Here is a 17,725-nt window from a genome sequence, read left to right on the forward strand (position 1 = left end):
CCGCTCCCCACACGCGCCTGGGCCCAGCGCTGGCTCCTTCCAGATGCGTGTCCGTAGAGGATCATCACGGACAACCAGGGCAGGCGCAGCAGCCGTGCGAGCTTCTGTTTCCTCTTCTGCGAAATGGGGGGTGGCGAGGACTAATCGCGATGCCGACCGTGGAGGCCCCCGCCACAGAGCTTGGCACCAGAAGGCTTTGTGCTCTGAGTCTGGCCTGACAGAGACACAGGAAGGGGCTCGGGCTGGATCCGCCTGAAGAGCCTGCCTGTTCTCACCTCTGCAGGGGAAGCCAGCACCAAGTCAGCCAGCTGTGGGTCTGGGAGGCCCCTGAGGACTAAGCAGCCAGGGCAAGGAACGCTGGTTGTGGAGCCAGTTCTGGGTTCAAGTCCCGGTTCTGGAGTAAGTCACAGAACCTCCTTGAGCCTCACTTGACTTGGCTCTGATTAGCTACTACCTGCATTATTGGGTTGTTGGGAGGATAAAACAAGATGATTTAGACATGGGCTGACCCAGAGAGACACTCAGAGATACTCGCTGAGTCAGATGGGAGAGGTAACAGAGGTCACGAGAGAAAAACAGTAGGTGTCTGTCAGAGAGATTAAGACAGGGCTTCCTCCCAACCATGGCAGTAAGAGCAGAAGTCCATAGAGCTGTCATTTATTGAGGCCTTCTTAAGTGCCAGGCTTGGACTATTCCCAGCAGCTTTACAATTAGGTATTATAATCCCCATTTTGCAGATAAGCAAACTGAGCCCAGAAACATTGGATAGGATGCTTAAATTAAGTCCACGAGTCAATGAAAGGTATTGAGAATCTACCCAGCAGGGGCTGTGTTTGAAGCTCATCCTGCTCTCAAAAAGCTTATACTTTTAGTGGAGGCCGGAAGGGGAAGAAAGGCAAATAAATACATAATAAATCCGTAAGATAATATCAGCTATTGATAAGGTGACAAATATAAACTGGGGCAAAGTAATGAGGAATAACAGGGGGTAAGAGGAATAATGGGGGGGACGCTGGCCACGGCAGGCCTTCTCTGGGGTTATGATATTTGCATAGAGACCTAAATGATGAGGAAGAGCCTGGGAAAAGCTGGGGAAAATGGTCTCAGCAAGAGGAAGAGCAAGTGCAGAGGCCACGAACTAGACACAAGCCTGGCACGTCCAAGGACGGGAAGAAGGGCGGGGCAGAGTGCAGGGAATGCGGGGACCAGACCACTCCAGGCTTCTGTCGGCTGCGGCTGAGGAAGGAGCTTGGGTTTTGTCCTGGTTATGATAGAGAGACACAATATAGGGTTTTAAAATAGAGGAATGACATGATTCAGCTTACCCTTTAAAATGGGTCGGCCGGGCGCAGTGGCTCACGCCTGTAATCCCAGCACTTTGGGAGGCCGAGGTGGGCAGATCATTTGAGGCCAGGAGTTCAAGTCCAGCCTGGCCAACATGGTGAAACCTCGTTTCTACTAAAAATATAAAAATGGCTGGGCACGGTGGCTCATGCCTGTAATCCCAGCACTTTGGGAGGCCTTGGTGGGTGGATCACGATGTCAGGAGTTCAAGACCAGCCTGCCCAAGATAGTGAAACCCCGTCTCCACTAAAAATACAAAAATTATCCAGGTGTGGTGGCAGGCGCCGGTAATCCCAGCTACTCGGGAGGCCGAGGCAGGGAATTGCTTGAACCCAGAAGGTGGAGGTTGCAGTGAGCCAAGTTCGCGCCACTGCACTCCAGCCTGGGCAACAGAGCAAGACTCCATCTCAAAAATATGTACATATTTATATATAAAAAATAGCCGAGCGTGGTGGCGCATGCCTGTAATCCTAGCTACTTGGGAGACTGAGGCATGAGAATCTTTTAAACCCAGGAGGCAGAGGTTGCAGTGAGTCAAGATTGTGCCACTGCACTCCAGCCTGGGTGACAGAGCGAGACTGTTTCAAAAAAATAAATAAATAAAAATAGAACAAGAGTCCTCTGGGTGCCGTGGCTCATACTTATAATCCCAGCACTTTGGGAGGCCAGGGTAGGTGGATCACAAGCTCGACTTCAAGATCAGCCTGGGCAACATGGTGAAACCCCGTCTCTACCAAAAATACAAAAAAACTAGCTGGGCATGGTGGTGTGTGTCTGTGGTTCCAGTTACTCAGGAGGCTGAGGTGGGAGGATCGCTTGAGCCTAGGAGGTGGAGGTTGCAGAGAGCCGAGATTGTGCCAATGCACTCCAGCCTGGGCAACAGTAAGACCTTGTCTCCAAAAAAAAAAAACACAAAAATGAGTCAGCACACCTACAGCCCATGGGCCAAATCTAGCTGTGAGGCTGTTTTTGTAAATGAAGTTTCTTGGGGTCGCAGCTGGCTCCATTTGTTTCCATGTCTGTGGCTTTTTTTTTTTTTTTTTTTTTTTTTTGAGACAGGGTCTCACTCTGTCACCCCAGGCTGAAGTGCAGTGGCGCGATCTCGGCTCACTGCAACCTCTGCCTTCCTGGTTCAAGTGATTCTCCTGCCTCAGCCTCCCGAGTAGCTGGGATTACAGTCATGCACCACCGCACCTCGGCTAATTTTTGTATTTTTAGTAGAGATGGGGTTTCACCATGTTGGCCAGGCTGGTCTCAAACTTCTAACCTTAGGTGATCCACCTGCCTCGGCCTTCCAAAGTGCTGGGATTACAGGTGTCAGCCATCGCACCCGGCCATGTGGCTGCTTTCATGCTGCAATAGCAGAATTGAGTCATTGCAACGGTGACCATTAACCCACAAATCCCAATGTACTCACTCTCTGGCCATCCACAGAAAAGGTTTGCCAGCACCTGCTTCCTAAGGTTCACTGAAGTTGCTTTGCCAGGAGGGGAATGGAATTGAATCCGCCTGAGTCAGAAGACTGATTAGAAAGCTGTTGTGAGGTTGTCCAGGCAAGAAACAGGGTAGAGCAATGGGAAGGGGGAGCGGAGCAGTAGTCAGTGTTTGATCTGAGAGAAAGAGAAGAATTGAAGAAGCGTTCTGGGTTTGGGGCCTGGGACGATGGATGGTGGTACCATTGACTATGATGGGAAAAGGTGTGTGTGTGTGTGTGTGTGCACACACACAGTGTGGCTCTGTTTATACCATGTTAAGTTTGAGATGCATCTTGGCTGTCCAGCTGGCACAGTTGAATATACACATCAGGGAAGAGGCTGGAGCAGAAGGTGTAAATGTGAGAGCTATCAGTGCGTAGAAGGTATTTTAAGCCATAGGGCTAAATGAGTGCACATCAAGAAGAGGGCTCCCCTAGGCTGAGCCCAGGCCCAGATCCCCAGAAACCAGTCCCTGCCCCAAGACGGGGGAGCTCCCTGAGACCTCCATACCAGTCCCCTCCTTCACCACCTGCCATGGGAACCCCTGAGCTTTGGTTTTCTCTCCTCCCAGGCTTACCAGAACTGGGTGAAGAAGAACGGGGCTGAGCAGACGCTGCCCACCCTGGGCCTCACCAATAACCAGCTCTTCTTCCTGGGCTTTGCACAGGTGAGTCCATTAGGAAAACATGCCACACATGGTACATTCTGCCATCTTGATGTTTCAAGAGCCCAGAGAGCCGAAAGGCAAGTTCCCCACAGATTGAGAACTTCCCAAGTCACTGGACTGTGCACAGCACACGTGCCCTGTCATTAGAGAGATGCACGGAAGGGCCAAAAGTACCAGTGAAGGGATTCCTGGATCTGGTGAATGAGAAGACGAGGTGATCACTCAGGGCCCTTCTGGTTCTAGAGTTCTAGAGATTTCTTAAACTTAAGATGCCCAGCCAGGCACAGCAGCCCACGCCTGTAATCCCAGCACTTTGGGTAGCCGAGGCAAGCGGATCACCTGAGGTCAGGAGTTTGAGACCAGCCTAGTGAAACCCTGCCTCTATGAAAAAATACAAAAAAAAAGCCAGGCGTGGTGGTGGCTGCCTGTAGTCCCAGCTTCTTGGGAGGCTGAGGCATGAGAATCACTTGAACCTGGGAGACAGAGGTTGCAGTGAACCAAGATCACGCCACTGCACTCCAGCCTGGGCAACATAGCAAGATTTTGTCTTGCTATGATCATCCCAGATCATCCTTTCAGTCGCATTCATCTGGTAGCCTTCTGCTGGCACTCAGAGCTACCAGGCCATTAGACAATTTGTTCTGCCCAGGAAATGAGAGATCTGGACTAAATCCAAGCTTTTCCAACTGGTGTTTGGACACAGTCCTTTGTTCAGATGGAATCGAATGCAGGTGCCTCAGAGATGCTGCGCTGGCTGAAGGAGAACAGTTTGGAGACAACTGCGTTAGAGGCTGCTGGTATGGGAGGTGACACAGCAGCCCTACACCAGCCCACTGTCTCTTCCCGACCCACTCGGGGCCCTCCTGACTCCCGGGATCTCAGGATCAGGTGGGGGGCTCATCCCCCTGGTGTTGTATTTTCTGGGTTTTGTTTTTTTGGAGACAGAGTCTCCCTCGGTTGCCCAGCTTGGAGTGCAATGGCGTGATCTCGGCTCACTGCAACCTCGACCTCCCGGGTTCAAGTGATTCTCCTGCCTCAGCCTCCCATGTAGCCAGGATTACAGGCATGCACCACCACGCCCAGCTAATTTTTGTATTTCTAGTAGAGACGGGGTTTCACCATGGTGGCCAGGCTGGTCTTGAACTCCTGGCCTCAAGCGATTCACCCCGCCTTGGCCTCTCAAAGTGCTGGGATTACAGGCATGAGCCACCACACCCAGCCTTGTTTTGTTTTTTGAGACAGGATCTCTCACTCTATCACCCAGGCTGGAATGCAGTGGCACAATCTGAGCTCGCTGCAGCCTTGACTTCTCCGGCTCCAGTGATCCTCCCACCTCAGCCTCCCCAGGAGCTGGGACCGTAGGTGCACACCACCATGCCTGGTTAATTTTTTTTCTTTTTAATTTTTTGTAGAGATGGGGTCTTGCCATGTTGCCCGAGCTGGTCATGAACTCCGGGCTCAAGCAGCTCTCCCACCTTGGCCACCAAAGTGCTGGGATTACAGGTGTGAGCCACCACACCTGGCCTCCCCTGCTGTTGTAATGGGGGCAATCTGGCAGCCCCAGAGCCCCACAGTGACCCTGGCCTCTCCCTGTTGCCCCTTCAAAGGTCTGGTGCTCTGTCCGCACACCTGAGAGCTCCCACGAAGGCCTCATCACCGATCCCCACAGCCCCTCTCGCTTCCGGGTCATCGGCTCCCTCTCCAATTCCAAGGAGTTCTCAGAACACTTCCGCTGCCTGCCTGGCTCACCCATGAACCCGCCTCACAAGTGCGAAGTCTGGTAAGGACGAAGCGGAGAGAGCCAAGACGGAGGAGGGGAAGGGGCTGAGGACGAGACCCCCATCCAGCCTCCAGGGCATTGCTCAGCCCGCTTGGCCACCCGGGGCCCTGCTTCCTCACACTGGAGGGTTTTCAGCCAGAACCGAGCCCATGGTGTTGGCTCTCCACGTGACCCGCAATCTGATCCCCTGTGAAGAGCCGGACATCCCAGGCACACGTGTGCGCCACCTTCAGCAGGCATTCGGGTGCCGGGCTGGTGGCTCATCAGGCCCGGGCCCCACGCTGACAAGCGCCAGATACGCCACAAATACCACTGTGTCAAATGCTTTCAAGATATATTTTTGGGGAAACTTATTTTTTAAACATTGTGGAATACACTGGAAATCTTCAGGGAAAAATGCATTTAAACACTTTTTTTTTTTAAGGAAAGAATTGGTATATTTATTATGTTCTGTTTTTCTAAATAACCTGTGGACAAGGGAAGCCCCACTGATTTATTCCCTCTCTTCCCCACTCCCTGTGAGGCTGGGCTGAGGCAGGGATCCCTCTTCCCCACTCCCTGTGAGGCTGGGCTGAGGCAGGGATCCCTGGGCCACAGAGCAAGTCTCCAAATCAGACAGCTGCCTCAGCTCTTGGGATGTGTGATTTCAGCTCCTGTCACCTTGTGCAAGGCGTGGAGACAAGTAGAGGTGTGGAGGCCAGGCAGAGAGAGGAGCCGGCTCTGGGGGGGCCCAGCTCATGGGCACTGCCCCTTTAGCTAGCCTGCCTCCATCCCCTGAGTTCAACAGTGGGAGCCCTAGCTGGGAAGTTCTGATCCCCAAAGCCACAGCAGGGGACTGATGGCTATGGCAGAATGAGGTCGGGTCAGGACCCTCAAACACCATCTGGGGACACCAAGCACCCTGAATCCAGACTGCAGGAGCCCTGTGGGGTGAGACTCTGTCAGAGATACACTGCTGGCCACAAGTGTCCCCTCTCAGTCCCACCTTTTCGGGCTGTCCCATGTCTATCTCAGGGGCCCGTTACCTCTCTGCAGCAGTCCCCCATCCCAGCCACACCAGGGTCTGTCTGGCCAACCCTCTTCCCCAGGGAAAGGAGAAAAGAGAAAACAGGCCGGGCCCAGTGGCTCACTCCTGTAATCCCAGCACTTCAGGAGGTTGAGGTGGGTGGATCACCTGAGGTCAGGAGTTCAAGACCAGCCTGGCCAACGTGGGGAAACCCCATCTCTACTAAAAAAAATACAAAAATTAGCCGGGTATGGTGGTGGGCACCTGTGATCCCAGTTACTCAGGAGGCTGAGGCAAGAGAATCTCTTGAACTCAGGAGGCAGAGGTTGCAGTGAGCTGAGATTGTGCCACTGCACTTCAGCCTGGGTGACAGAGGGAGACTCCGTCCCAAAAATAAGAAAAGAGAAAGAGCTGTCACCTCCCGCAGGACCCAAATCCTCTCTCTGAGCACCGTCGTCCACCACATGGCTGGGCCTGGCTCCCAGGACCAGTCTAGTCCTCTAGTGCCTTATCTGAGGCTGCAGCTGCCAGTCTCCACCCCAAGGAGACAGCCCCTGCCCCTAGATGCCCCTTGGCCTCCGCAGTGCAGCCCCCAGGTGTCCTGACTGAAGCACAGGCCATAGCCCCATTTCCCCGGTGCCTGCAGGGCTAACCTCCATGGGAGCCCAGGAGCTCTGGCCGGCAGGTCCACGGCGCGGGGCATCGGAAGACTGCAAAACTGCTGGACTTACCCTGGGCTGCATTGTCCATTGTCGGCCCCTGGGTTGAATCAAGATAGTACTCGCAGCTAGATGGATGCTTTTAGCCAGGGGACATTGTGAGGGGAAGATTCCTCAACCCAGTCTGGCCTGTGGTGTCTGTCTCCTCCCTGAGACCACAGTTTCTCCAATAGCAGATTCACGGGCTCCACCAAGTGGAAGCACGTGCCCTCCACAGCCACCGCCTTCCCACCTCAGCAGCCCAGGCCTCCTGGCCCAGCCCTGCCCAGACAGTGCTCTCCCCTCACCTGGGAAGCTGGAATCCTCCTGCCCGAGAGGAAGCAGACAGCACAGGGACACCCCTGCCACCTTGGGATCCGCCTCCAAGCTGGTGCAGGGTGTCGAGAGTGGATTCCAGATGGAGGCCCTGGTCCCAGCACGCAGCAGTCCTGGTAGCTCTGCAGAGGAGACAGGAACCCGCAAAGTAGCTGGAGCAGGAGCCAGCCACAGTCCCCTTGCCACATAGAGGCGGGCTTCTCCCAGCCATGGTGTCCCCTCTGCCTCCCCTCCCCCGACCCTCCTGCCTTCCATGTGGAGGGAGGTGGTCCTGCAGTGTCAGCACCAGCACCATGGGCTTGGACCCCCTCCCTGGACAGAGGCAGGTGTCCTAGGACTGGGGGTGCAGCCCGAGGGAATGGAGACCACACTCATGGCTCAGGTCTGCCAGGGCCGGCAGGGGGTTGGGGAAGAAGAGGGCTCAAGCTCAGCAGGGGTGGAAGCCCCTGCCACTGCCGCCACCTGCTCCAGAGCTTTAAGGAAAATGAAGTGAGACCCCTCCCCTTAGGCCTGGGGAGCCATAGGGCTGGCTTCTCTGTGGGTGCGTGGACATGGGGTTGGGAGCTGGGAATCTATTTTTTGTATTATGTTTTGTGCTACTGTAGTTTTGGTGTGGCACTATTGTAATGGAAATAAAGTACTTGTACGGAGGGCCATGTGTCTGGGTGTCTGTCCTCCCAGGGTGCTGTGTGTCCTGTGAGGCTGGCACAGGGCTGTCCACCCTAGCTTCTCCAGGTGTGGGCGCACCTGCCCCTGAGAGCAGGGGTCTTGGACCCTGACAAATGCCAGAAGGTTGCTCAGTACCTGTGCCCCCAGCCACCCTTCCTTCACCTACAATTGTGTGAGCACCCCCTGCTGGTGAGAATGATGCACATCACCACCTGGGTCCAAGAGGCCTCCTGGTAAAAATTTTTCTGTTATCTTCGAGCAAGGGAGTTTCCAGGTCTCAGATGTTTGGGCAGGGCAGGCAGTAGGGAAAATCAAAGAAAGGTGCAAGGAGGGCTGGGTGCGGTGACTCATGCATGCAATCCCAGCACTTTGGGAGGCCGAGGCAGGTGGATCACCTGAGGTCAGGAGTTTGAGACCAGCCTGACCAATGTAGTGAAACCCCAGCTCTACTGAAAATACAAAAATTAGCCAGGCATGATGGAGCACTCCTGTAATCGTAGCTACTTGGGAGGCTGAGGCAGAAGAATCGCTTGAACCTGAGAGGCGGAGATTGCAGGAGCTAAGATCGCGCCACTGTACTCCAGCCTGGGCAGCAGAGCTAGACTCCATCTCAAAAAAAAGAAAAAGAAAAAGCTGGGCATGGTGGCTCACGCCTGTAATTCCAGCACTTTGGGAGGCTGAGATGGGTGGATCACTTGAGGTCAGGAGTTCAAGACCAGCCTGATGACCATGGCGAAACCCAGTCTCCACTAAAAATACAAAAATTAGCTGGGCACAGTGGCGCACGCCTGTAGTCCCGCCTACTCAGGAGGCTGAGGCAGGAGAATCGCTTGAACCTGGGAGGCAGAGGTTGCAGTGAGCCAAGATCATGCCAATGCACTCCAGCCTGGGTGACAGAGCAAGACTCTGTCTCAAAAAAAAAAAGGAAAGAAAAGTTCAAGAAAGAGTCTGTGATGTACACTGTGCCTCCTGGGGTTTGCATGTGTTCTTCACTGCCTGGAATGTTCTTGCCTGATAAACTACCCATCCTTCAAACCCCAGCTCAGCTTCTCCTCCTCTAGGAAGCCCTTCCTAACTTCCCAGTCAGTATCAGGAAACTCACACAGGCTTCCTTCTCCTATCACAGGGTATGGGTTTGCTAGGGCCACCCTAACAAAGCACCACAAACTGGTGGGCTTGCACAACTCCCAGTTCTGGAGGCTCAAAGTCCAAGATCAGTGTGTTGGCAACATTGACTTGGTTCCAGGCTCTCCTAGCTTCTGGCAACCTTTGGTGCTCCTTGGCTTGTAGAAGCATCACCCGGACCTCTGCCTTCGTCTTCATATGGCGTCCTCCCTGCATGCGTGCCTGTCTCTGTCCGAATTTCCGCCTTTAATGAAGACACCAGTCATACTGGATTAGCGCCAACCCTAATGACCCTGTTTTAGCTAATTACATCAGCAATGACCCTATTTTCAATTTTTTTCTTTTTTCTTTTTTTTTTCCTGAGACGGAGTTTCATTCTCATTGCCCAGGCTGGAGTGGGGTGGCATGATCTCGACTCACCACAACCTCCACCTGCCAGGTTCAAGCAATTCTCCTGCCTCAGCCTCCTGAGTAGCTGGGATTACAGGTACGCGATGCCACGCCTGGCTAATTTTTTGTATTTTTAGTAGAGATGGGGTTTCTCCATGTTGGTCAGGCTGGTCTCAAACTCCCAACCTCAGGTGATCCGCCCGCCTTGGCCTCCTTCCTCCCCGCTCTGAGACCCTGGGACCCCTCACTCCTCCCCTCCTCCTTCTCCCTTCTTCGTTAACAATAGATCCTACCCCCTCCCCACCCAGCTCCGTGCACACCCCACTCCCCAAGCAGGAATTAAAACCCCAGCCTGGCCCTTCAGGGATTTACCCTGCAGCTAAGCAGATGGAAATACACGCAGGATGGAAGTTGGGAACAAATGGAAAATAATAAATTGTGTAAGGAAAAGGGCGCAGCAGAGGCTATCCGTAAGGGTGAAGGAACTGCAGAAGGGAGGGACCGGAGAAGAGTCCACACTTCGAGAATCTAATACAAGAAGAAACCCAGTGAGAAATGGGCAAGTCCTTTATAAAGGAAACTATGCAATTTTCCTGAAGAACATAAAAGAAGACCTGAATAGGCCGGGCGCGGTGGCTCATGCCTGTAATCCCAGCACTTTGGGAGGCCGAGGCAGGCAGATCACGAGGTCAGGAGATCGAGACCATCCTGGCTAACACGATGAAACCTCATCTCTACTAAAAATACAAAAAATTAGCCGGGCGTGGTTGTGGGCGCCTGTTGTCCCAGCTACTTGGGAGGCTGAGGCAGGAGAATGGCATGAACCCGGGAGGCAGAGCTTGCAGTGAGCCAAAATCGCACCACTGCACTCCAGTCTGGGCGACAGAGTGAGACTCCGTCTCAAAAAAAAAAAAGAAGACTGAATAAATGCAGGTAAACACCCTGATCATGGATGGAAAGGTTCAATATAATAAACAATGCCGGCCGGGTACAGTGGCTCATGCCTGTAATCCCAGCACTTTGGGAGGCCGAGGCAGGCAGATCACCCGAGGTCAGGAGTTCAACACCAGCCAGGCCAACATCATGAAACCCCATCTCTACTAAAAATACAAAAAAAAAAAAAAAATTAGCTGGGCATGGCAGTGGGCGCCTGTAATCACAGCTACTCGGGAGGCTGAGGCAGGAGAATAGCTTGAACCCGGGAGGCGGAGGCTGCAGTGAGCTGAAATCGCGCCATTGCACTTAGCCTGGGGGACAATGCAATTATCTGCAGATTATTATTTATTAGATTTATTATTATTTGAGACTCTATCTCAAATAATAATAATAAAACAATGCCAATTCTCCCCAAAATTAATTTGCTATTGCAGTATACTCTCAACCAAAATCTCAAGGTAATTTTTCATGGAACTTGAAAAACTGATTGACATAGAAGATCAAATGCACAAGAGTGGCCAAGCAGGCTGGGCACGGTGGCTCACGCCTGTAATCCCAGCACTTTTGGAGGCCGAGGCAGGCAGATCGAGGTCAGGAGATCGAGACCATCCTGGCTAACACGATGAAACCCCATCTCTACTAAAAATACAAAAAATTAGCCAGGCATGGTGGCAGGTGCCCGTAGTCCCAGCTACTTGGGAGACTGAGCAGGAGAATGGTGTGAACCTGGGAGTGAGCTGAGATCGTGCCACTGCATTCCAGCCTGGGCGATAGAGCAAGACTCCATCTCAAAAAAAAAAAGAGTAGCCAAGCAAGACAATTCAGAAAAAATAGAACAATGAAGTAGCTGGCCTGATCAAAATATGTTATAAAGCAATAGTGAATTACATATATGGTATTGGTGTGGGAATAGAGAAATTGAACACTTAGAATGGATTAGACAGCAAGAAATACTTCTGTGTCTGTGTGGGAATTGGTATGGGATAAAGGGGGCACTTGTGCAGTGGCACACACCTGTAATCCCAGCACTTTGGGAGGCCGAGGCAGGAGGACCGCTTGAGCTCAGGAGTTCGAGACCAGCCTGGGCAACACAGCAAGACACCTGTCTTTACTAAAAATACAAAAATTAGCCTGGTGTGGTGGCACATGCCTGTAGTCCCACAACTCGGGAGGCTGAGGTGGGAGGTTTGCTTGAGCCAGGAGGCAGAAGTTGCAGTGAGCTGAGATCACGCCACTGCACTCCAGCCTGGCTGACAGAGTGAGACCCTGTCAGAAAAAAAAAGGGAGGCTGTGACTCCATCTCTTTAAAAAAAATAGGGAAGCTGGGTGCAATGGGCTCATACCTGTAATTCCAGCACTTTGGGAACCTGAAGATTGCTTGAGCCCACAAGTTTGAGGCCAGCCTGAGCATCATAGCAAGACCCCGTCTCTACAAAAAAATACAAAAATTAGCAGAGTGTGGTGGCACATGCCTGTAGTCCCAGCTACTCTGGAGGCTGAGGTGGGAGGATCACTTGAGCCCAGGAGGTCAAGGATGTAGTGAACTGTGATTGCACCACTGCACTCCAGCCTGGGTGACAGAGTGAGAGTCTGTCTCCATCAATCAATCAATCAATCAATCAATCTAGTAGGGAAGACAACTAGACTGAGGCTAAAGAAAAAATTTTTAAAATCATGGAAGAATTTTAATTTTCCTCATTGATATCCTTAAACCACAGTTCATTTCCAAATACACACAATAACAAAGTCGTACTTAAACCTAACATGATACAACTATCCTGGATGCAACCAAAAACACACCAACCCTTCCCCAGGAGAAGATGCAAAATCCTTGGATAATGCTCATTCTTCTCTTTTGATATCCTGTAACCTAAATACCATAATATAAAGTTTACTATTATTTTATTTATTTATTTATTTTGAGACAGGATCTCACTCTATCACCCAGGCTGGAGTGCAGTGGTGCAATCTCGGTTCACTGTAGCCTCCACTTCCTGGGCGCAGGTGATCCTCCTGCCTCAGCCTCCCCAGTAGCTGGGACTACAGGTGCACGCCACCACCCCCAGCTAATTGTATGTATTTTTTGTAGAGACAGGATTTTGCCATGTTGCCCAGACTGGTCTCAAACTCCTTGGCCTCAAGCAATTGCCTGCCTTGCCTTCCCAAAAAGCTGGGATTACAGGTGTGAGCCACTGCACCCAGCCTAAATTATTAATACATCTCATGTTAGACGATAAGGTAATAAGAGGGAAGAAAACAAAAATATTTGGCTAATCTATATACAAACATTCATAACAAAATAAGGAAGAAATACTAATAGTTATTACTGTCCTCATTTCTGCAACTGGTCATGTGGTCAGAGCTGGTCTTTATAATTCCCTTCCTCCACTGCGCTTTCCATATTCCTTTTCCCTCAGCAAGCACCTCATCTGGTCATGGTTCTTTGCCTGGTGGGGTGACCCAAACCTTCATTCCTGAAATTCCTGGACCGTTAATAGTCCTGCCTGAACTGGGCTGTTGTTGCTTTTGTTTACTTTAGTCACAGGACATGGTACTGATGCGCCTCCACTTATAATGAGGTTATGTCCTGATAAATCTATCTTCATTCTTTCTTTTTTTTTTTTTTTTTTTTTTTGAGATGGGGTCTCACTCTGTCACCCAGGTTGGAGGGCAGTGGTGCAATCTTGGTCACTGCAGCCTCAACTTCCCAAGCTCCAGTGATCCTCCTACCTCAGCCTCCATGCACTATCACACCTGGCTAATTTTTTTGTATTTTTAGTAGAGACAGGGTTTCACCATGTGGCCCAGGCTGGTCTCAAACTCCTGGGCTCAAGCGATCTGCCTGCCTTGGCCTGAGTGCTGAGATTACAGGTGTGAGCCACTGCACCTAGCCCTGATAAATCCATCTTAAGTTGCAAATATCCTAAATTGAAAATGCACTTAATGCATCTAACCTACTGAACATCATAGCTTAGCCCTTAAATGTGCTCAGAACACTTCCATTAGCCTACAGTTGGGCAAAATCATCTAACACAAAGCCTATTTTGTTGACTAGATATGTTGACTATCTCATGTAATTTATTAAATACAGCACACTGTAGATTACAGTATCAGCTGTCTACCCTCATGATCATGTGGCTGACTGGGAGCCGCGGTCACCGTCACTGCCCAGCATCATGGGAAAGCATTGTACTCCATATTGCTAGTCCAGGAAGAGATCAAAATTGAAAATTCAAAGGATAGTTTCTAGTGAATGCGTATCACTTTTGCCCATCATAAAGCCAAAAAATCATAAGTCAAATCATCATAAGACAAAGACTGTCTATATTAACAGATGCCCTAAGGGAGCTCCTGTATTCCAGATATACTCTCCCTTACCTCTGTTGTGTAGCAGCAATACAATTGCTGCTTGGTAGCAATTGTAATTAATTTCCCTTGGTAATCAAGACCAGTCATCCCAGCCAGTACAGTGACCTTCTTTGCCTGTTAATTTTGGGTATGGGGAGTGCAACGCGACTGAGTGGCAGCCTCAACTTCCAGTTCAGTGTAATCATTGTGTTGCCTAGTGGAAGCATTTCTCCCTTTGGAACCAAACTCTAAACTAGCAGAGCTTAAGGTCATGGGGACGGAAGCAGAAATGCTGCTAGTGCATCAGTAGGGATAAAAGTGATTGGAGGCCAGGCGCGGTGGCTCACGCCTGTAATCCCAGCACTTTGGGAGGCTGAGGCAGGCAGATCACGAGGTCAGGAGATCAAGACCATCCTGGCCAACATGGTGAAACCCCATCTCTACTAAAAATACAAAAATTAGCTGGGCATGGTGGCACGTGCGTGTAATCCCAACTACTCGGGAGGCTGAGGCAGGAGAATCGCTTGAACAAAAGAACTGGAGGTTTCAGTGAGCCCCGAGATTGCTCCACTGCACTCCAGCCTAGTGACAGAGTGAGACTCCATCTTAAAAAAAAAAAAAAAAAAAAAGGGATTGGAGTCACTCCTAATTTCTACCCTTTGACTCTTGGCCCCATGAAACCTGGATGGTCTCGATCTCCTGACCTCGCGAACCACCCACCTCAGCCTCCGAAAGTGCTGGGATTACAGGCGTGAGCCACCGCACCTGGCCCCACTTGATTATTAAAATCCTCTTCTGCTAGCTGGGTGTGGTGGCTCACGCCTACAATCCAGCCTGGCCAACATGGCAAAACCCCATCTCTACTAAAAATACACAAATTGGCTGGGCATGGTGGCGCATGCCTGTAACTCCAGCTACTCGGGAGGTTGAGGCAGGAGAATCGCTTAAACCCAGGAGGTGGAGATTGCATTGAGCCAAGATCACGCCATTGCATTCCAGCCTGGGCGACAGAGCGAGACTTTGTCAAAAAAAAAAAAAAAAAAAAAAAAAAATGGAGAGTAGTTATCCACAGAGGATGGTAGGGCTCTGCTTCAAAGTCCTAAGGGTCTGCACTGTGATTCACCTAGAGGGGTCTACCGAAGATTGAAGACAACTCTATCTGCTAATGACACTCCAAGTGCCATTGGATCTGCTGTATCCTATGGCCCAAGTGGCAGTGCAGCTTGCACGGCAGCCTGGACCTGTTTCAGAGCCTTCTCTTGTTCTGAGTCCCACTCAAAACTAGCAGTTTTTTCCCATTCCAGAGAGTGTAGCTATAAATAAATAAATAAATAAATAATCTAAAACTAGCAGCTTTTCAGATCACTCAGTAAATGGGTCAGAGCGAAATACCCAAATGTGAAATACGTGGTCTCCAAAATCCAAAGGGACCCACCAGGCCTTGTGCCTCTTTCTTGGTTATAGGAGGGTCCAGCTGCAACAATGTATTCTTCATCTTAGAAGGGATATCTTCTTGAGGTCTGCAGTTCAAGACCAGCCTGGCCAACATGGTAAAACCTGGTCTCTACTAAAAATTCAAACATTAGTCAGGCATGGTGGCACATGCCTGTAATCCCAGCTACTCAGAAGGCCGAGGCAGGTGAATTGCCTGAACCCAGGAGGCAGAGGTTGCAGTGAGCCAAGATTGCGCCATTGCACTCCAGCACTACAGCCTGGGCAACAGAGTGAGACTCCATCTCAAAAAAAAAAAAAAAAAAAAAGGAAGGACTAACTCAACATGCCTGAGACTACTGGATCCTTAGAAATGTCATTAGAGTAGAAGGCCCCTGAATTTTAGTTACCATGCAGGCTGAGCTCCCAACATGAACTGGGTATTGAATTTACCAATAAGGCTGGAGTAGTTGCTGCTTCTTGCTAACTAGGTGCATTCAGCACAGTAGCATCAATGTGTAGGCTGATATGGCATCTTGGGTAAAACGGAAAGCAATCAAGATCCCTGTGAACAGCTGGGTGCGGTGGCTCACGCCTGTAATCCTAGCACTTTGAGAGGCTGAGGCAGGAGGACCGCCTGAAGCCAGAATTTTTTGTATATATCCCTGCCAAAAAGAAGAAGGAAAAAAAAATCTGTGAACTAAATTATGACAAAAAGGTGGAGAGTTGGCCGGGCATGGTGGCTCACACCTGTAATCCCAGCACTTTGGGAAGCTGAGGCGGGTGGATTAACTGAGGTCAGGAGCTCAAGACCAACTTGGTGGCCAACATGGTGAAACCTCATCTCTACTAAAAATACAAAAATTATCTGGGCGTGGTAGCACGCACCTGTAATTCCAGCTACTCAGGAGGCTGAGGCAGGAGAATCCTTTGAATCTAGGAGGCGGAAGTTGCAGCGAGCCGAGATCACGCCATTGCACTCCAGCCTGGGTAACCGATAAGACTCCATCTTTTTTTTTTTTTTTTTAAATTGTGACAGAGTCTTGCTCTGTCACCCAGGCTGGAATGCAGTGGCGCAATCTCAGCTTACTGCAAGCTCTGCCTCCTGGGTTCACGCCATTCTCCTGCCTCAGCCTCCCGAGTAGCTGGGACTACAGACGCCCACCACCACACTTGGCTAATTTTTTGTATTTTTAGTAGAGACGGGTTTCACTGTGTTGGCCAGGATGGTCTCAATCTCCTGACCTTGTGTTCCACCCGCCTCAGCCTCCTAAAGTGCTGGGATTATAGGCATAAGACACCACGCCCAGCCGAGACTCCATCATTAAAAAAAAAAAAAAATGCTGGAGAGTTGATATATCCTTGAGATAGGACAGTGAAGGTGTTGCTGAAAGCAAACTGCTTCTGGTGGTCTTTATGGACAGGGATGGAGCAAAAGGCATTTGCCAAGTCAGTAGCTGCATATCAGGTATCAGGGAACATACCAATTTGCTCAAGCAATTAAACCATATCTGAAACAGCAGTGCAATTGAGTTACTGTCTGATTAAGTTTACGATAATCCACTGTCATTCTCCAAGATTGATCTGTTTTCTGCACAGGCCAAATAGGTAAGTTGAATGGGGATGTGATGGGAATCACCAGGATCACTTGACCCCGGGAGGTCAAGGCAGCAGTGAGCCATGATTCTGCACTCCAGCCTGGGTGACAGAGCGAGACCCTAACTGGAAAAAAAAAAAAAAAAGACTTTAATAGATTACTCATATTCTTCTTTTCAAGGGATGCCATGATCAACTAGCCAATGCATGCATAGGTCTCTGTGAGTCAGATCATTCTGGTTACTACTTTGGCTCTGTGTTCATTACAGTACCTGTGCACTGTGGTTTCGGCAAGTAAGTACTGCCACTTGACCCCTGCTATCCCAGGATCTCATTATCCACATTGTATTTAGGGATCCCAGTTCAATGGGAAATTATAGCAATTCTCACTGTAATTTCTTTTTCTTTTTTTTTTTTTTGAGGTGGAGTCTCACTCTGTCGCCCAGACTAAAGTACAGTGGCAGGATCTCAGCTCACTGCAGCCTCTGCCTCCCAGGTTCAAGCTATTCTTCTGCCTCAGCCTCCCAAGTAGCTGGGACTACAGGTGCATGCCACCACGCCCAGCTAATTTTTGTATTTTTTTTTAGTAGAGACGGGATTTCACCATGCTGGCTAGGCTGGTCTCGAACTACTGGCCTCAGTGATCTGCCCGCCTCGGCCTCCCAAAGTGCTAGGATTACAGGCGTGAGCCACCTCGCCTGGCCCCCACTGTAATTTCTAACCAAAAGAGAAAAAGACCACAGAGCTAATCAAGGATGTTGAAGCTCCTCTCAAAAATGTATTCACCACAGTGGTGAAATGTGTGTCCTCTGGATCTTCCCACGGTGGGTATATAGGTCTTCCATGAAGAATGCACTCTGCATTCCAACCCCCCTAAGCCTTTGGATCCTTCTCTTTGCAGGATAGCAAGGCAATTCTGGTATT

At 50.4% G+C, this 17,725-nt stretch overlaps 1 protein-coding gene across 5 annotated transcripts in view; it reads left to right on the plus strand.

Moving 5' to 3' along the window:
* Positions 1-7,957, plus strand: part of ECE1 (endothelin converting enzyme 1) — a 128,428-nt gene extending 120,471 nt beyond the window's left edge. For all 5 annotated transcript variants that reach the window (XM_054502671.2, XM_063667444.1, XM_054502681.1 and 2 more), the window contains 2 exons: positions 3,391-3,486; positions 5,094-7,957. In XM_054502671.2, the coding sequence (XP_054358646.1) occupies positions 3,391-3,486; positions 5,094-5,270 (273 nt within the window). In that variant the 3' untranslated portion in view covers positions 5,271-7,957. The remainder of the gene's footprint in view (positions 1-3,390; positions 3,487-5,093) is intronic.
* The last annotated feature ends 9,768 nt before the right edge of the window (positions 7,958-17,725 follow it).

Source organism: Pongo pygmaeus, chromosome 1 (assembly GCF_028885625.2).
Source record: "Pongo pygmaeus isolate AG05252 chromosome 1, NHGRI_mPonPyg2-v2.0_pri, whole genome shotgun sequence".
Lineage (NCBI taxonomy): Eukaryota > Metazoa > Chordata > Mammalia > Primates > Hominidae > Pongo > Pongo pygmaeus.